Source organism: Tribolium madens, unplaced genomic scaffold, assembly GCF_015345945.1.
Source record: "Tribolium madens isolate multiple individuals breed KSU strain unplaced genomic scaffold, Tmad_KSU_1.1 Scaffold_1;HRSCAF=32;Tcas5.2_LG8, whole genome shotgun sequence".
NCBI classification, from domain to species: domain Eukaryota; kingdom Metazoa; phylum Arthropoda; class Insecta; order Coleoptera; family Tenebrionidae; genus Tribolium; species Tribolium madens.
In genome coordinates, this window is record NW_025400984.1 from 11,217,030 (window position 1) to 11,237,094 (window position 20,065).

The window sequence follows — 20,065 nt, forward strand, 5'->3', positions numbered from 1 at the left end:
CCAAAATTAAATGAAACAAACTGATTCTTGGTAAAATCGTAACCAATTTTTTAATTTTTATTGTTTTAATCATTTATTTAAATTTAAACGTTTTTTTTTCACTGAATTTATTAAACAAAGCAAGCAAAAATTACTACAATTTTGAACAACCTTAAAGACCAAACTAATTGTAATAATAATGACAATCAGTGCGTCAGAAACCACATTTTGGTCTCACACTTTTTTATCACTTTTACAATTTAAAAGTGGTGTTGTTTTTGTTAATCTAGTTTCTGATCGTTATCTTATCTCAAGTTGCGCGACTGGATTCAGAATGATAATAATTTTGGGTCAATATTTGCAAAAAAGTAGCTCAAATACTTAATAAATCAATTTATTGAAAATAAAGAAAATTCAAAAACAATATTAGACAATACAAGTGTGAAAACAATCAATTGCAAACTGGAAATGCTTAACTAAAATTTAACAGAATGTTTTTTTATTTTTTCGCTTTAATAAGATGTTTAAAAAATTGCTGAAAGTAGCAAAACAACGCAGATTTGTAAAAACAGTTCTTTCTAGATTTTTGATAGCAAAGATTAGCGAAAAACATAAATCCATTTCGTAACTTTTCGATTGATAATAGGAAAATGTCGTTTTGTCCACTAAATTTAAATTAAACAGAGTAAGCAAAATCACTACAATCTTTAGCAATTTTCTTTAAAAAATTAAACAACCTTAAAGAACAATTTTTGAAAAAATACTTGAAAGTTGTCTCTTCTACAATACATGTCATTTGTTTAAAGAAAACTTTCGGTGAACAATTTTCGCAAAAAAATTAAATTCATATTTAATTTCTTTCCAACATTGCTATTTTCTTGTTGTTTTTTTTTATTAAAAATTTTGCTTTTTTGGTAAGTAGTCTTTCGTATTTTTAGTTTTAGTACAGTGCAATTTTTGTACATTTTATTAGTTATTTTTGTTAAGTTAAATAGCGTTTGCTAGACTTCGCCTTCCAGGTTATATTTACAAGTCAAATAAAAACGGTTTATTATTATTATTATATAAGTAATTTTATACTTCTTCTTGGATTCTCTTAGTTTGGGAATGATGAACAAAAACACAAATTAACTCGCCACACCAAATTTTTATTTTTAACACGACGCGTTTTAACCACAAAGTGATCATCCCCAGGTGAGAATAAATTTAATAATTTTACTTAATAATTTTATTACTATCTTTCATAAGATGAGTTTTTATAACTGAAACATGACAAAAATTTATTTCAATCTCAGTGAGATGTATGATTTCCGATTAAAAACTGATGATTCTTACATAATATACCAAGTGAACAAAAAATATGGAACCAATTAGCGTTTTTTTAATCATTTACCTTCATTTTTAATGAGAAAAACTGTTTTGAGGCTCTAATATCATCGTGATTCAAACCCTATAAAAATCCTAATGCCAGAGAGATGCCAAAATTTTTGACTTTAGTACCAAAATGTCAGAAACTGTCAAATGTCAAAAACAGACGGAGGTCATGTCGGGTTCTTGATTCACACTACCCCCACCAGCATTAAAATATAAACTTTATTTCCAATTATTATACGTTGCCGTTTTACCTTTAGAATTGTCATTTTATTTGACGTTTCACTTGCAGTTAGTTCAAAAACAGACATACGTTTTCGAATCCAAAGATGACTCGATTACAAATTACCTTGATCTCTCGATATAACTAATCAAAAAATTGTAGATTCCGATAAAAAAAACATGACTGATATTCTACAATACGTAAATGTTTTCACTATCAAAAATTCAGAATGTTTAAATATTTATGGTTATGGACTCAAGTCTTGTAAAAGAAATTGTTTATAATGATGTTTTTTTAATTAAAATTACTTTTTTAAAGCTGTACTTTTCAAGATAAGATTAAGTTAAGTTTTTGATTGAAAAGTGATAAGAAACGTGTTAGTGCAAAATGTTCTTTTATGGAGCATTGATTATGTCTCTAGTGTTTTTCTCTGAAGGCAAAATTTGCCCCAAAAACGGTAAAATGGTAAAAAATGTACTTTTTCTTCTTATTACACTAATTGTTTATACAGAAATTGAGGTAATTAATGGCAATGACGCCCAAAAGGGTCAATTTCCGTGGCAGGTGGAGTTAATGTTGGAAACAACAGAAAACGATTCTATTTTCTGTAGTGGTGCTTTTATCAGCAATAATTGGGTTCTCACTTCTGCTTCGTGTATCAATAAGTTAGTAAAAAGTTAAAAAGTACCAAAATTATTATTTTTTATTTATAGAGTTAAACGCATGACTGTAATTTATGGAACTAATGATTTAGGTAACAATGCAAATACAATAAAGACTAAAAGTCACATAGTTCATGAAGATTTTGATAATAATACTCAACAAAATGATGTTGGATTGGTGGAACTCGAGTCACGTGTAATTTTTGATGGTGATATTAGAACGAAATTTGAAATAACTCAATTAAAAATGAATTGTTTTAGAAACCACTAAAGCTATATGTTTGAGTGAAGACGTCATAGGGGACGGAGTTAACGTTACAATTGCTGGTTGGGGACACTCTAATAATGGTAAAATTTTATACAAAAATTTAATTTTTAATTAAAAAATTGTAGATAACATTAACATTACTCCGATTTTACAATATGTAAATGTCTCGACTATCAAAAATACAGAATGTGCAGAAGTTTTTGGTCGTGACATTGTTACTTCAACTGTGCTTTGCACACACGACTCAAGTCTTGCAAAAGGTCCTTGTATTAACGACGGTGGAGCCCCCTTAATTATCAATGCTGACACTGACCCAAAACATGTCGGTATCTTCAGTTTTATAGGAGAAAACGGGTGCGAAAAAAATTTCCCTGCAGGATATACAAGAACAGCATCCTATTTAGACTGGATTAAAAATAAAACTGGTGTAGGAGTCCCTTGCAAATAAAAAAAAATTTGTGTTGTATGCAACCAGTAAAACTTTTGTCGATTGAAACCATAGAGTTACAAAAAACAAAATACAATAATTACAGTTTTGTCACACAACAATTAATTAAAATTCCTAACTGTGTGATAGTATTGATTTTAAATAAAATTAGAATTAAAAATCAAGTTAAAAATTGCCCACAATAATGTGTTTTTGTTGCGCCATCTACATTTTTCGTTTTGTGACCAAAACATCTGTCATCTGTCAAAAAGTGTAAACAACCGAAATTAAAACTTGTTAAATCGTTTTTCACACCAAACTACTCGTTAACACTTCGCATAATCAATAAAATCATGGAAACGAAATCCGCCCCTTCATTCTGGTGGTTGAAAACCCCCAACACCACCACCAAAGAAGAAAACGCCAATAACCTCACAATCCCCAAACTCGACTTGGAAATCTCAAACTCCCTCGCCGAATTCCTGGAAAAAGAGCAAAACATCCTCAACAGCAACCACGAAGACGTCGGGAGCATAATCGAGGAGATCAACAGAGTGGCCGCCCAAAGCCCCTTGGGGCCCTTCGAGCGCTCCACAGGGGAGCGCAGCATCGACGACATTATGCGGGAGGCGGAGAAGATCTACATGGAAAGTTCGAAAAGCTTCGAGCAGTTGAGTCAACGCTCGAAAACGTCCCAAAACATCACAGATTTGAGCAAGAACTCGACACCCACACCCAGGAGCGTGAGCCCCCTTCCGAACGACGAGAGCGAAAGCGAGACGTATAGTGAGGACTTCAGCGACGAGAGTAAAATGCAGTCCCCTGAGAAAAATGAAGAAAATAACGAGGAAAAAGACCAAGAAATACAAGAAGACTTGATAAAGACGCTCCAGGAGGATAACAAGCAACTAAGAGAGGACATTCGACTTGTTAGGGTGAGTTTTAATCGTTTAAGCGTTTTTGTTTATTTATTTTTTAATTAAAATAAAATTTAAATAAATAATTTAAGCAGCTGCAGCTGCTTCTGCAATCACCCTCACCGCAGCTAAAGCTTCAGTTGCGGTGGGTTGAATATAAGCCGCCGGAAGCACAAACCCATATCTTCCATTATCTCGCAATTCAATCGTGTAGGAATATTTGAATTTGGCGCTGCCTTTGGCCCAATCATCGGAGCCCCCCGAGGCCGGATATAGAGTGTTAGCCGCCGGGCCGAAGGTATAATGTGATCCCCCGGTCGTTCTTATCGCCTGTATTAAAATTTCGATTAATTTTGTGTGATTTTTGTGTGTGTGGGGGATTTACCGAAGCCACTTTTCTTGCAACATTTTCCAAGTCTTTGTAGTCGGGGGGCACGACTCTGTCGTAGCCCCACGGGTATAGAATGTATTGTCCGTATGAGTGGAAGGAAATGTAGGCTTTCCAGTTGGCACCATTGCCTTGGATGAAATTTCGAACGGCTGAAGTTTCAGGTTCGGAAAAGGGGCCTGAGCCCCCGAAGGTTTCGGTGCAGGGGTTCTTGGATGAGCCGCGGCCGCCCCAACGGTACCTTAAAATGATTGAAAAATTATAAATTAATTAGTTTTCTTGTTGAAACACGAAGCGAAGCCGAGTGCTTTGAGTAGTTAAAACTTAACTTTTTTATAACGAAATTATTTGCAAAATCCGCAAAAAACGCAATTTTCAGATTAAAAATCTGCTAAAACACTCAAAAAAAATGCAAAAATTATATCATTTTCGATCTAATTATGTCATTTTTCCGCTTGTTTTGCGAAATAATTGGGTTTCTAGCTGAAAAACGGACTAAAACGCTCGAAAAATTAAAAAATGAGCAAGTAATTTTTCAGCTTGTTTCTACGAAATTTTCCGAAAAAGCAAAAGCAACTCCATTTTTGGCATATGTTGTTGTTTTTAACGAAAATTTGCAAAATAATTACGTTTCTTACTGAAAAGTGTGTTAAAACTTTAAAGACATGCTTAAAAAAAGCACTTTCAGATAAATTTTGTGGTGTCTCGGTTTATTTTGACTTAATTTTGCTCAAAAATTAGTAAAATTGAGCGAAATAAACAAAATAACATTATTTTTTTGTTATTATTAAACATGATTTGCGTTTCTAGCTGAAAAACGTACTAAAACGCTCGAAAAATTAAAAAAATTATATAATTTTTCACTTTTTGATTGATTTTTTAGGTTGTACAAAAGCGTGCAAGCATTTTTAACCAAATTTCTCGTTTTCACGTCTTATTTTTAAGTCGATTTTGCTCAAAAACCAGTTAAATCAAGCGAAATAAACCAAATAACATAATTTTCAATTTATTTTTGTGATTTTTGGGCGTCTTTTGAAAAAGATTTTTTTGGTTTTATCTCAAACTCCCGGAAAAGTCAAAACAACTCTATTTTTGGCAAGTTTTGTTCAATTTCTTGCTTGTTTTTTACGAAAATTTGCAAAATAGTTTTTTTTTCTTTTTTTCCTGAAAAGCGTGCTAAAACGCTCGAGAAATGCAATTTTTGACTTAATGTGTTGATTTTTTGGTTTCTTTTAGCGAAATCTCGGAAAAAACTGGACTTTTAGTGCAAAGACTTGCTTAAAAAAAAGCATTTTTTTGACCAAATTTTGTAGTTTCTCGGCTTCATTTTGACTTAATTTTGCTCAAAAATCAGTTAAAGTGAGCGAAATAAATAAAATAACATCAGTTTCAATTTATTTTTGTGATTTTTGTACAAGATTTTGAAAAATAAATGAGCTTCTGGTTTAAACATAAACTGGAGCGAAACAAGCTAAAAAATAATACTTATCGATTTTTATTTTATTTTGTAATTTTTTAGCCGGCTTAAACCATTTTTTTTTGTTTATATCTCAAAAACGTGTTTAAATACTCGAAAAAGACATAAATTACACTTTTTTTTTTAAATTTTCGAGTTGTTTTTAACGAGTTTGGTAAAATAATTGTGTTTCTAGCTGAAAAAACATTCGAAAAAGGCAAAGGTAAATTGTCTAAAACTCAAAAATAATAAACCTGAATTTTGGTACAAAAACGTGCTTAAAAGCATTTTCAACCAAAGTTCGTGTTTCCACGGCTTATTTTTGGATTAATTTTTCTCAAAAACCAATTAAATTGAACAAAATAAACAAAATTACATAAATTTCAATTTATTTTTATGATTTTTATGCGTGTTTTGAAATGGTGTTGCAAAATAAACGAATCTTTTAATTAAATCTAGTGAAACAGGTAAATAATGATTTCAATTTAATTTTGTAATTTTTCATTCTGTTTAAACGAAATTTTTCTAATGTTTTTTATTTTACCTCAAAAACCCACTCAAATACTATGAAAAGGCAAAAACAACTCCATTTTTGGTCAAATTTGTCGAATTTTTGGCTTGATTTTACCAAAATTTTGCATTTCTTACTGAAAAACGTAAAATATTTGAAAAAGACTATTTTTAACTAACTTTGTAGTTTTTCGATTTATTTTTAAGAAAATTTGGCGAAATAATCAACTTTTTGGTTGAAAAACGTGCAAAATGCAAAGTTTTTGTAATCGCAGTTAGCAGCTTTTTCATTTAGAAAAAAATCAACAAAAATTTTCACCAAATCATATTCTGACTGACACAAAAGTGTAGTATAATGAACTACTTTAGTGCCGATTTTAACACTTTACTGACTATTTGGAAAAAAGTTCTGAAAGTCTAAACTTTTCTCGTGTTATTTTCCCACACATAGCTGTCAAAAATACGTAAACATGTCAAAAAATTACCCAAAGTTTCTGTTTAAATCCACTCCGGCACATTGTCCTCCTCCTTTTCTGTTTTTCCTCCACAATCTATCTCTTGTATGTGAATATTCGTAACCATCAGGGTTCAACACTGGTGTAATGTACCAATCTATGTTTTGTACTGCAGAAGATTCCGATTCGAAATTCGAAACGAATTGATTGATAATAAATGTGACTGTTGCTGGAGATATCCATTCTCTTGCATGGATTCCACCATCCATCCAAATGGCTTTATTTCCGGGATTCCCATTTGAAATTTTCAAAAGTTTGATTGGATTTCCTTGGACTGATTGTCCAATGGTTTGGACGGTACATAAATCGGGATAAGTTTCGGCTAAATAATCGAGATATCCTAATATGTCGGAGAATCGATGATAGGCTTGCCATGTGAGACGGTGTCCTGGAATTGGGATGAAATTTAGTGTTTTTTGTTGTTTTTTTTTGTTTGTTTGTGTGCTGAAATATATTGGGGAGGTGCTGTAGAAAGAGAGGTAGCATGCGATTACATACATATAGGGTTACGGACCCCAATTTGCCGATGGCCACAATTCCAGTTTGTTGCCCAATGATGTGAGACCTCTCCACGCTAGGATATATTTATAGGGGAGTTTTCGCACTGAAAGTTACCAGCTTGCTCACTTATTAGCAAATTATTTGTTGTTATTTGTTTTACATTTTTCTGATATAACTGCCAAAAAAAGCAAAAGATAAATCTTCAAAACTCAAGAGACATTTTTTTTTTAGACAACAAATATTAAAAATTCATTAAAAAAAGATTGTAAAATATTTCAGGAAGTAATAGTATGGACCAAAACAAATTCTAAAAATTTTCACATTTGGTATCTCCGAAACCATGTTCATTAAGACTTTTTTGTTTATTTTGGTTCACACTATTACCGCCTTAAATATTTTACAATCTTTTTTTGACACCCTGTATTTACTATTGTAGAAAAAACTCTTGGAAAATAGACGTTACACAAGTTATTTTTTGTGAAGAATGTAATAATTTATTTAGTCATCATTTTGTTTAGGTGTAACAATATAAAATAATATGAGATTTTTGAAATTATTTTTTTGAGCTAAAAAATATACTAGGTGAGTCAAGTTTTACGTGTAGCCCCTAAAACATTAATTCTTTCTAATTAAATTAAAATTATGAAATTTATGTATCAATTAGAGTAAATTGACTTCAACATCTAACCTTACTATGAAGAAATTTTTGTTCTCTCAAGTTGTTTTTTTTTCAAAATCAATTTTTTTTAATGAAAAAAAAAATTAATAAAACTTATTTTAATTATTCATTGGGAATGTTAGTTTAATTTATGATTTGTTAAAAGAACACAAAACTGTAATACAGGATGTTTTTTTAATATTACTTTATTTTTACTATCAGTGACGTCACTGGATATTTTTTTCTAGTTTTTGTTATAGTATTGTTTCATGTAGAATATGTCGTAGCAATTTTTTGCAATATTAAGAGAACACCTTGTATGTGTACATTTTTTTATGTCGTTTTTTTTTCTAATAGACATTGAAATCACACTGTACAAACTAGTATTGTTTCATACAGCGGCCGTTTTAAAATTTTATCTGCAAAAGTTACACTTTTATGTCTAAGCATAAAAGTAGAAATTTTACTTCTGTCATTAAACACAAAAATGTCAGTTTTTGTGACGTTTGGCGATAATAGTATATTATGTTACTAGGAGTGAAAGTGTCAGTTTATGTGGCGAAGTTGAACGTAGTGAGACAAATAATTCAGTTAGCCACATAATAATAATAACTCACTTTTACTCCAAATGACATATTATTTTATCTATAATTGGCAAGTAAGTAAAATGTTTATTAATTTAACTAGTGCAGTTGGTAGTGAAATATGTCAAATTCTGATGATCGATAATTGTTGAAGTAGAGAAAGAAAAAAGAAAGAAATAACATTGGTAAAAGTAAAAAGACGTAAAAATTGAATTTTTACTCGATGACTGAAAGGTAAAATTTTTACTTACGATATTTAGTCATAAAAGTGGTCACTTTTATAAATTTATTTACTCATCATTTTAATTTATTTGCAGAAGTTTACGAATTAAATAATATATGTTGTTCGGGGTGAAAAACTTTATGTGGTTTGTTATTTTTACCCCTAATGATTTAATCTACTATTATTTAGATATTTGATTTATAATCTAGAAATTTGCATTTGTGTTAATTCAAATTTTCTTGTTTTTCCTGGAGAAACACAACTATCTAAAGTTCGTATCCTTGGTACAAAAATACCTAACTAGTTTTTTATTATTGATAATGTAAGAAAAATTATAATGAATTACAGCTATTTAAGATAGAATTAAAAACACAATTTCATAAAAATATTAACCGCAAACACTACTTGGAAATAATATTGACATTTGAAATTTACAAATAAAACCAGCATTTAATAAATTGTGTAAAAAAATCTTACCTCGTCGATCATCAAGCTCAATTTCAGTCGGATTCTCCTCATCGATTGCCTTCTGTAAATCCTCAATAACAACCTCAAATGTAATTCCACTCTCGTTTAATTTTTCTTTGACATGATTCACCGCATCTGGTTTGACTAAAATATCAAGAGCGGTGGAATTCCCACCCCACATTGAAATTTCTGTAAAAAAAATCAGTTAAAAAATCACAAAAAAAAAAACACCCAAAACTTTACCATTTTCATCTCTCAACTCTGCAAGAACCTTGATTTGTTCCTTGCTCACATTACGCGTTTTCCACAATTGACTTCCCGTGTACAAAACCCTCCCTTGAACAACGACTTCACCCTCGGTGGTGGTGTTTGCAATGGGGGTTGCCCACCCTTGACCGATCACCAAAATACAAATCAACGTCGAACACCTCATTTCAATGTGAAGTTATTCGTCGATGATCGTTTTATATATACCGAGGATGAGGCGTGACCCGGTTTGTGAAGAACGGTACCGTCCTGTTTTTTTTTTTTTTCTATGGGTCGAATGCTTGTTATAAAATTAATTATATTGTAATTAGTCGCGGAGCGTTAATATTATTGTAGTTTTATCGAGTGGTTCTTTGCGATAAGTTAATTGGTTGAGAGCGTTGAACTTGTTTACCATTTTTGGGAAAAAACGGTTAAACTGTTTAGGGATATTTTTTTTTACTATTAGAAATAAAAATGTTACTTTTTTTTTATATCTTACTAAAACGCGCCAACGCTCTCAACCACTAACGGGTTATTTTCATTAATTTATATTATTTGGCCCAAAAATACATAAAAATGAAAATTTCAAAAAAAATAACCAAGAGTGACACTTTTGACAGTTTGCGTCTTCACGACGAAAACGATAGAAAAACAAAATTATACTTGAAATAATTAAGTGATTTGTTTAAGACTTTAAGAGTCCAATAGAAAAGAAATTTGGGCAAAAAGTGTGTAATTTAAGGATTTTAGGTTATGACATGAATTTATTATTTCTATCGAAGTAACAAAAACTAGATGTATCCACTGAACTAACAAAAAATAGATTTCCAGTTGATTAGTAGAGAAATTGTGAAAATTTAATAATTCAAAAATTGAATTGAATTGGGATTTAATTATATAAAATATTTGCAAATCATATAGTGTACCTCGAACACGATAATTTAACAAAAAAAACGTAATTCATCTCTTTTAAAATTGTTTAAGCCGACTAAAAAATAACAAAATGAAATAAAAATCGATAATTATTATTTTTTAGTTTGTTTCGTTCGAGTTTATTTTTGAACCAGAAGCTCATTTATTTTTCAAAGCCTGTCCAATCGTGTCTAAAAATCACAAAAATAAATTGAAAGTGATGTTATTTTATTTATTTCAAAATTAAGCCGAGAAACCACAAATTTGGTCAAAAATGCTTTTTCTTAAGCACGTCTTTGCACTAAAAGTCAAGTTTTTCGCGAGATTTCGCTAAAAGAAACCAAAAAATCAACAAATTAAGTCAAAATTATATAATTCTTGAACGTTTTAGCACGCTTTTCAGGAAAAAAAGGTAACTATTTTGAAAATTTTCGTTAAAAACAAGGAAAAAATTCAACAAAATTTGAAAAAAATGGAGTTGTTTTTGCCTTTTCCGAGAGTTAAAACCAAAGAAATTTCGATCTTCTTCAAAAGGCGCCCAAAAATCACAAAAATAAATTGAAATTTATGTTATTTTGTTTATTTCGCTTGATTTAACTGAGCAAAATTAACTGAAAAATAAGACGTGAAAACACGAAATTTGGTTGAAAATGCTTGCACGCTTTTGTACAAACTAAAAAATCAATCAATTAAGTGAAAAATTATATTATTTTTAACTTTTTCGAGCGTTTTAATTCGTTTTTCAGCTGGAAACGCAATTATTTCGCAAAATTTCGTTAAAAACAAGCTGAATTACGTCAAAAAATGATGTATTTTTTGCATTTTTTGAGTGTTTAATCAGATTTTTGAGCTTAAAACTGCGTGTTTATGAACTGTTATAAAAAAGTTATATTATATGTATTTTTAACTAACTCTTAGATTTTAACTACTCTGTTTTAGGAAATCACTAGAAAAGGGCAAAAATTACACTATTTTTGGTCCATTTTTGAGTTGTTTTTAACAAAATTTTGTAAAGTAATTGTGTTTCTTACTGAAAAATATAAAATATGTGAAAAAGACATACTTAAGTAAATTGTCATAAAAAAACAAATAATAGAACTATTTTTAATTTGGTTGTTTTTCGATTTATTTTTGAGAAAATTCGGCGAAATAATCAAGTTTCTGGTTGAAAAACGTGCAAAATGCAAAAAATTTGTTAAGTTTATTGTTATAATCGCAGTTACAGGAGTTTTTTCATTTTGAAAATGGAGTTCTTTTTGCCTTATCCGAGTATTTAAACACGTTTTTTGAGAAATTTCGTCGAAACAGGCTGAAAAATTACTTTCAGTACGTTTTTTTAGCTAGAAACGCAATTATTTCGCAAAATTTTATTAAAAACAAGCTCAGTTATGCCGATAATGATGTACTTGTTTCATTTTTGAGTGTTTTATCAGATTTTTGAGCTAAAAACTGCGTTTTTGCAAGATTTTGCTATACTACTTCAAAAATTACTAACTATTATAAGTATTTTTTATCTAACTCTTAGGTTTTAACTACTCAGTTTTAGTAAATTAAGACAAAATTGCTTACCAAAGCTGCCTCTGTGGCCACCCTATTCAACTCATCGTGGTCTTCAAGTACCACATTAGGGGATCCCCATGGATAAACAATGTATTGTCCATAAGCATGCATTGCAATATACCCAATCCTTCCTCTGTAAAAACTACTACAAGGATCATTCGACGATCCATTTTTCCCCCAATTATAACCCCAATTTCTATTAAGATCAACACCGATTCAATTTTTCACTTTCGATCGATTTTTCCTCCACAATCTCTCCACATTGTAGGACCATTCATAACCATCGGGATTCAAAACTGGTACAATGTACCAATCTAGGTTTTTCACCCCAAATGGTTCATTTTGATAATTCGAAACAAATTGATTTATGAAATCCATTCATGGGCGTGAATTCCACCCTCGATGAAAATCGCACGATTTCCTTCCCTTATTTCGATTTCGATAGAAATTTTCAAAAGTTTGATTGGTCGATTTTCAATCGAACGTCCGATTGTGTGAAGTGAACACAATTTCGGAAAATTTTGTTCCAAATAATGCAAAAAATTGTGATAATAATTCCATGTTAAACGATATTTTTTGAGGTTTGGAGGTTTGGCATTTGCCTCATCGATGATTTTTTGTATGTCTTCAATTGAAATTTCAAACTTTTGACCATTAAACTCGTCTCTGACTTTATCTTTGATTGCATCGATTTGTGTAGAATTGAGGCCCCATATCGCAACATCTACAATTGATTATTTTTCTCGTCTTGATTAAAATACTTACAGTTGTTTTTAGTAAATTTCGAATTGTGTTGTTGTTGGTTATTTTCCATAGTTGGTCCCCTGTATAAGTGATTTTTTCAGTTGTTTGTCCACCGATAAAATAAATAAGGTAAAGACAAGTCGGAACAGTTGGATTCTTCATTTTAATGTCTCTAGTTTACATGTTTCTTGATTTTATAGAAACTATTGACCCGGTTATGGGAAGTTACCGTTGTCTCAATCAAAATCATAAATCTACAAAAAATACAAAGTTATTTCTCTTTTCTTTATTGTCTTAGTTTTTCGCCCAATGGTAACAGAATTCGAAATTAAGACAGTCGTGTTGTCTAAAAATAATTAATTTTAGATCGGTTATCACTGCTTTTGTGTTGTTTATGATGACCCAATTGGAGGCAACAACACAGTTATTGCACCTTTTTTGCCTTGTTGCTACCTTACCATAACAATAGGAGAATATTTTTGTAATTTAACGAAAAATAAATCAGCGTCACGTAGGTTTTCCCGTTGTGATTTCCATTAAAATAAAGTTATTGAGAAGTTAAAAAAAGTTTTAGTATTGTTAGAAATTTGTTTTTGCGAAATAAGAAAATAAGGGAATAAAATAAAAACTCAAAAAAGACATTTTTGAGTTGTTTTTACCGAATTTTGCAAAATAATTGTGTTTCTAGCTAAAAAAAACATTCGAAAATGGCAAATGTAGATTATCTAAAATTCGAAAAATTTAATTTTTGTCTCAATTTGTTGATTTTTTTGTTTGTTTCAATCTAGTGAAACAATCAAAAAAATAATATCAGTTTCAATTTAATTTTATAATTTTTTAGTTTCTTTAAACGAGTTTTTTGGATTTTATTCCGAAAATGTACTTAAATACTCGGAAAAGGCAAAAACAACACCACTTTTGGCTAAATTTGTCGAATTTTCGGCTTGTTTTTACCAAAATTTTGGAAAAGTAATTGTGCTTCTTACTGAAAAATGTAAAATATGTGAAAAAGACATACTTAAGTAAATTGTCATAAAAAAACAAATATAACTATTTCTAATTTGGTAGTCTTTCGATTTATTTTTGAGTAAATTTGGCGAAATAATCAAGTTCCTGGTTGAAAAACGTGCAAAATGCAAAAAAATAGTTTTTGTGGCAATCGCAGTTACAGCAGTTTTTTTCATTTAAAAAATAGAGTTGTTTTTGCCTTTCCCGAGTATTTAAGCACGTTTTTTGAGATATTTTCGCTGAAAAATTGCTTATCTTTAAATTTTGTGAGCGTTTTAATACGTTTTTCAGCTAGAAACGCAATTATTTCGCAAAATTTCATTAAAAACAAGCTGAATTATATCGAAAATGATGTAATTTTTGCATTTTTGAGTGTTTTATCAGATCTTTGAGCTAAAAACTGCGTTTTTACAATTTCAAAAATCACTAAACTGTTATAAGAAAGTTATATTATAGGTATTTTTGTAATTCAACGAAAGATTTTTAAAATAAATCAGCGTCACGTAGGTTTTCCCGTTATGGTTTCCTTTAAAATAAAGTTATTGAATAGGTAAAAAAAAGTTCTAGTATTGCTACATTTGTTTTCGCGAATTAAAAAAATATAAGGAAATAAAATAAAAACGAAAAAAAGACAAAACTGGAAAATTAATTGTTTATTTTTATATACAGGATGGTTTCAATATAGTTGTGCGGTAATTTTAATAGGGGTGAAAGTAGGGAGCAAAAGAGCAAAAAAACTTATTCAAATGTTCATAATTTTTGAGATTTTTTTAGTTTCTGAATAAATTAAACTTTGCCAACAAAAATTGTAAACAAATATAATCTCTGATATTGGCTTTTTAAAATTTATTACATTGTTTTAAAAAAGAATAAATTAAAAGTAGCAAAAACAGTCACAGAAAAGTGTCCTCATATTAAAAAAAAAATAATAATAAAAAGGTAAAAACTTTATACAAACTTTTTGTATAAAATTGCAAAATAAAATAGAAAATGCGTTTCTGCGGACTGTTTTGCTAATTCGTCGTCTTTCACCGCGAAACTGATAATTCTTGCTAAAAAATTTTTCAAAATTAGCCGAAAATTGGAAAATAATGTACAAAATGCGTTTTTTGGCCTGTTTTGCCCGTTTCAGCGTGAAACTTACTAGTTTTTATAAAATTTGTACCAAAATAGGGCAGAATATCGAAAAATAAGGTGCGAAATATGACCTCTGAGGTTAGTTCTTTAAAATTTATTACATTGTTTTAAGAAAAATAAGTTAAAATTAAAATAAAATTAGAAGAGTAATAAAAAGGTAAAAATTTTGCAATAATCTTAATAAAACTAATAAATTTTTGTTTTAGCCAAATGCTTAGGTGAATAAAAAAAACAGAATTTTCAACTTGATTTAAAATTTGACACGTTTTGGTTTTTCTAATGATATGTCGTCGACATTTTTCCAATGGAAGCCCCAATTTTTTTTTTAGCCAATCAATTCGATAGATCTTTTAATTGTCGCAATGATCAAAATATTAAATATTGCATAAAGTTTTCGAAAAGAAATTCACCAAAAAAGTGAAATAATATCAACAAAAAACAAACATACCTATAATTTAAGTCAAGTTGTAGAATTTTATTTTTTTTTAATTTGACCTGTTGGTTACGTGAATCAACCTATCTAATTCAACGTAAAAATAACACTTTCATTTTTTTAAAGAAAGTTAAAAAAAAAAGATATACAGGGTGAACAAAAAAGTAGGGAATCAAACGGTTTTTTAATCATTTGCCTTTAGAAACGTGCTATTGAAATGTGATTTTGTTTGGAGAATAAAATTTTTGTTTTGTTTTTGAGTTATGCGGTTTTATTTCAAAATGACAACTTGAATTATTTTTTTTTTTTGATTAAAACTGATTTGAATTGAATAAAATGTAGATAGTTGTAACTTTTAGATCATAGTCTTTGTAATAAAAAGATTTTATAGTGGGTTGCCATTTAAAAAAAATAGTAGTAGTCAGAAGTAAAAAGAGAAAAGAATAAAAAAAATACTTCTACTTTCAGTAAAAGAATCATTAATTGACTCACACTGTATAATACTTATGGCATTGTTAAATAATTATTAAAAAATGGGATGGACTTATATGAACACTACATTGTTTCTAAATTGCCAAATTTGGTAATTAGTAAACAAAAAACAATGGTATAAATTGTATCGCCTTTTAAACGGTGTCATTGCACGCATATTAGTAGTCGGACCTGTTTATGCATTTAAAGATTCAAGTTTACCGTTAAAAGAGTAACATTTTCAGCCCACACAACGTAAACTTTCTTCTAAAATAAAAAAAATTACTCCTTTCCTAGGCTGAATTGCAAAAAACCAGCAGCCTTCTCGACCAAACCAAAGCGGCCCTTAGTGCAAAATCGTTATGTTCACCCGAAATAAACCTCGAACTCGAGAAAACCCTCGAAGAATTGAAAGATTCCAAAGAAATAAACACAGCCTTACAATTACAACTCGACACAATTAATAAAACACATTGCCTTTTGAAAAAATCCTACGACGATTTGCTCATCTCAAATAAGAATCTCGAACGCAAACTCGCCGAATTAGACACAAATTTGACCAAATATAAAACCGAAATTGTCAATTTACAAAATGAGAAAGACAAACTGGTCGAGAACGAAAGCAATTTAAACAAACTTTTAGAAATTGAAAAACTCCAAACGAAAAGTTTGAAATTACAAAACGAGAAAGACGCAAAATGCATTCAAGATTTGAATCGACAAATCAAAGAAATGGAAAGGATCATCGCAAGGAAACATCCGGATTCGGTTTCGGCATTGATCGTCGCGGCGAAAAACGACGCCACTGATTCGAATCTCACTGCAAGAAAAATCCTCGAAGATCGAATTAAAATCCTCGAAGAGGAAGCAATGAATCGCGATACACAATCATCGAGGATTTTCCTCGATATTCAAGAGAAATTCAATCAAATGAAATTGAAATACGAGAGTCACATTGAAGATCTTGAATTGCACGTCAATGATCTCAAAAATCAGTTAAAAAGACGAAATAATGACACTTTCGATGTTTATACTCAAACTATAACCGATGAAACGAAAATTCCCCAAAAAGATACTCACACGGTTTCGGTTCAAACCGAACAGAAATCGGTTAAACGAGCAGAGGTTAAAGAAGATGCACATTTAGTTGCAACGATAAGAGGTTTGCAAACCGATTTGAGTAATAAGGAGAAAGTTGTTGCGAAGTTGCAACGTGAATTGGATGAGTTGCGTAAAACGAATAGGAAGTTGCAAAAGGAGCGTGAAGGGAGTTTGAGGAGTTTGAAGGAGTTTCGAAGTTATCCGGAGAAGTTGTCGTCGCAGGTTAAAACTCCAGTCGATGAGGAGGAGATGAAGGTTTTGAGGGCCGAAAGTGAGAAAATGAAACAACAATTGTGTCGGATTGAGGAGGATTATCAAGCCTTGAAAACAAAGCGATTGCATGATGTGAGTATTTTTTTACTATTAGTAGAAAAAATATATTAATTCCCTCGATGGTACACAGCTATAAATGATTGTGGAGTCAAAAATTTTAGTTTGGCAACCTTGACTTTCAAATTTTAATTGTCAAACTTTTTAGTGTTGCCAATAGATTTTTTTTTATATTTTGTTTCCAGTTGAGTGCTTTGCAAGAAGCACACGAACGTGAAATTGCCACTTATATTACGAGTGTTACTCCGTTAAGAGAGCAACTTGAGTTGCAACAAGTTTCGCTTTCAACGTTGCAAAGTCAATTGAGTAAAACTAAAGAAGAGTTGATGATTATTACTGTTGAAAGAGATCATTTAAAACAAATGGCGGATAAGAGTGAAATATGGCGGCAAGGGGACACCCCCGAAGTTGAAGCTTTGCAAAAAAAGGTGCGTTTTTTGTGTTTTATCTAGTCTGGTTTTTTTTTTTTAAACGGAAATCACCAAGTCAAAATTTTGGTGTTTATTTTGTCACTACTGAGAAATTACGACCTAGGATTTGAAATTTTAGGAAAATTACGTTTCTCATGTTGTTTGTAACTAGAATTTTCAGTAGTAATATCACAAGTGTGGGGATTTTTTCCCAATATGGGGATGTTTTAGGGTAATGTTGGGAATTTCGCAAAAAAGAAAATAAGACAATTTTTTTAAGTTCAATTTTTTGCGCCAGTCTGGTAACACGTGCTACCAACATTGGTAATGTAGTACAATCTAAAGTCCCTAAATACTGAAACAGTAAAAAAATCTTTGATTTTTAATGATAAAATATACAAAATGAAGCATGTGAGTTTTTAAATTTTTTAAAAAAGTTTTATTTGTTTATTCTGTTTACAGAATTTGGTTTATTTTTTCTTTTTATAATAAATTGTTTATTTTTAAGAAGTGACAGTTTGTCCATACAGTGATGCCAGATTAGGGAATTTTTTCCTAGTTCTAGGGATTTTTTGACAAAAAGGGAAAAAAGAATGTTTTTTATAATCTAGGGATTTTTTACATTTTCAGCAAAAACGTCAAGATTTTATAATTTTTTTCATACTTATGGCACAATTTCAAAAATTTTTAATATGATTATTGTAATTTTTAGCGCCTTTGTATATTAGTTTAGCACTTGGTAAAATTAATGAAATAGATAAAAATTAAGTAGGTATCTAAATATACACGTTTATTTGAATTTGTTTTAANAAATTAATAAATTCTATAATTAATAGATATAAATAAAAATTAAGTAGGTATCTAAGTATACACGTTTATTTGAATTTGTTTTAATTTATTTGTATTTAATTTTTTAGTAAAATTTATTATTTATTAATTTTTTGTTGTATTTATATTACCTCAACATAATACGCCTATGAAATAGTAACTTTTTAATTTTTTTAAATAGTTGTAGGTAATTCTAGGGAGTTTAAAAGCTACAATCTAGGGCCAAGCTCTTAACCTCATCTGGCATCACTGTGTCCATAACTGTTGAAATTTTTAACCAGTAGTGGGGAATTTAGTGTCTCAGTTGGCACGTTTTTCGGTACCAAAGTGAGGAGAAAAATATTTTACACCTGGCAGCACTGGTCAACTATCAATTGAGTTATCCATACAAGTTAAATTTTTAACAATAGTTACAAAATATTACTAATATCTTTTGTTTATCACAATAAACTACATAGCCTCCAACCTAAACAAATTTATGGCAACATAATAACAAAAAATTTCCTAAAGCCTAGGTAGTAATTTCTTGTTTTCATGGTGAAATGTCAAAATTTTGACATTGCCAACATTAAGACTGTTTGACATTTCCGTTTGAAATGAAACAGACTTTAGTTAATTTTATTGATTGTGAGTTTTTAGGTTGCATTTTTAGAGAAACGCTACGAGGAGCGCGAGTTTCGGTTAAGAGCGATTGTTCATGGTTTAGCACAAAAGAACGTCACTAATCGAAGTTGTGAACAATGTGCCGAAAGACAGAAGCAATTAATTGGATACAAAATCGAGCTAGACCAACTTTTAGCGACTTTACGAGCATTGAAGTAAAGTACAATTAGTCTAGTCATTTACTTATATAAGAGTGTTTTTTACGTATTTACAGAGTGCAACGTACTTCCATTTATTTTTTAATTTACTTTGCTTCCAATTGTTATGCCAAAGAAAAATAAAACAATATTATTTAAATCATGTTATAACAGGAATCCTCAAAACAATCGGGAGATTCGAGATAAAAATCGCTTAAAGTTGTGTGGTATAGAGGGATTCCTTTCAGTATTTGGGAATTTGCGGCGTTTATTTGCACTACGACGTAATCCCCAGCCCCTAGTTCTTTACTACTCCGGCCATCCTTTTGCGGTACTTCCCCGGCAGGGATAATAACCTAAAAATGATTAAAATTAGTGAAAATATCACAAATAACCCAAAAATTACTTTAATATTTTGGTCATTTCGACCAGCTAATTGATTTCGCGATCTTTTACTAAAACCTTCGATTAAAACCAATTGTAAGCGCCCGATTTGGGCCGCATTGAGTTTCTCTGCGTGAAACCGAAACGTTTTAATCATTTGTTCGAGACGTTTCTGCTTTATTTCGGCTGGAACATCATCAGTGTATCTGCGATGTGCGGCTGTTTTCTCGCGCATACTATAGGGAAACAAATATGCGTTGTTGTATCTGCAAAGTAAGAAACAGTATATTATTCAACCACTGGGAAAGTCATGAGTTTAATACTACACTTTTTCTGATCTTAAATATTTGTAATTTAAATAATTTGAAATAATTTTCTCAACTGAAAACGGTTGAGAAAAGTACAAATTCTTTAATACAGGGTGATTTTTAAAAAACGTCAGGCACTGTAGAATTTTAATTTATGGTCCGATTTCAAAAATTAAAAAAATAAATTAAATGGCTTTTAATATAATATAAGCTGACAATTTTAGGATTTTTTTAAATGTC

At 30.2% G+C, this 20,065-nt stretch overlaps 4 protein-coding genes and 1 pseudogene across 4 annotated transcripts in view; 2 read left to right on the forward strand and 3 right to left on the reverse strand.

The window, feature by feature from the left end:
• The first annotated feature begins 1,932 nt into the window (after window positions 1-1,932).
• LOC123004343 (brachyurin-like) lies at window positions 1,933-3,125 on the forward strand. The gene is made up of 5 exons (XM_044397565.1): window positions 1,933-2,030; window positions 2,085-2,238; window positions 2,287-2,444; window positions 2,497-2,583; window positions 2,629-3,125. Exons 1-5 carry the CDS (start codon window positions 1,961-1,963, stop codon window positions 2,949-2,951), a joined length of 792 nt encoding a protein of 263 aa, XP_044253500.1. The 5' UTR covers window positions 1,933-1,960; the 3' UTR covers window positions 2,952-3,125.
• Window positions 3,126-3,182: 57 nt separating this feature from the next.
• On the forward strand, window positions 3,183-19,307 carry LOC123004340 (centrosomal protein of 162 kDa). Its single transcript, XM_044397562.1, has 4 exons — window positions 3,183-3,865; window positions 15,962-17,110; window positions 17,281-17,523; window positions 18,973-19,307. The coding sequence occupies exons 1-4, from the start codon at window positions 3,284-3,286 to the stop codon at window positions 19,153-19,155; spliced, it is 2,157 nt and encodes a 718-aa protein (XP_044253497.1). The 5' UTR covers window positions 3,183-3,283; the 3' UTR covers window positions 19,156-19,307.
• LOC123004342 (carboxypeptidase B-like) lies at window positions 3,880-9,602 on the reverse strand. Its single transcript, XM_044397564.1, has 5 exons — window positions 9,394-9,602; window positions 9,160-9,339; window positions 6,687-7,104; window positions 4,233-4,476; window positions 3,880-4,177 (listed from the first exon to the last, which is right to left on the reverse strand). Exons 1-5 carry the CDS (start codon window positions 9,581-9,583, stop codon window positions 3,935-3,937), a joined length of 1,275 nt encoding a protein of 424 aa, XP_044253499.1. The 5' UTR covers window positions 9,584-9,602; the 3' UTR covers window positions 3,880-3,934.
• LOC123004344 lies at window positions 10,464-13,058 on the reverse strand (annotated as a pseudogene).
• The window catches only part of LOC123004341 (CDK5RAP1-like protein), a 4,429-nt gene continuing 3,576 nt past the window's right edge, over window positions 19,213-20,065 (reverse strand). The window contains exons 4-5 of the mRNA XM_044397563.1: window positions 19,540-19,783; window positions 19,213-19,489 (exon numbers count right to left, since the gene is read on the reverse strand). Of these exons, the coding sequence (XP_044253498.1) occupies window positions 19,289-19,489; window positions 19,540-19,783 (445 nt within the window). The 3' untranslated portion in view covers window positions 19,213-19,288. The remainder of the gene's footprint in view (window positions 19,490-19,539; window positions 19,784-20,065) is intronic.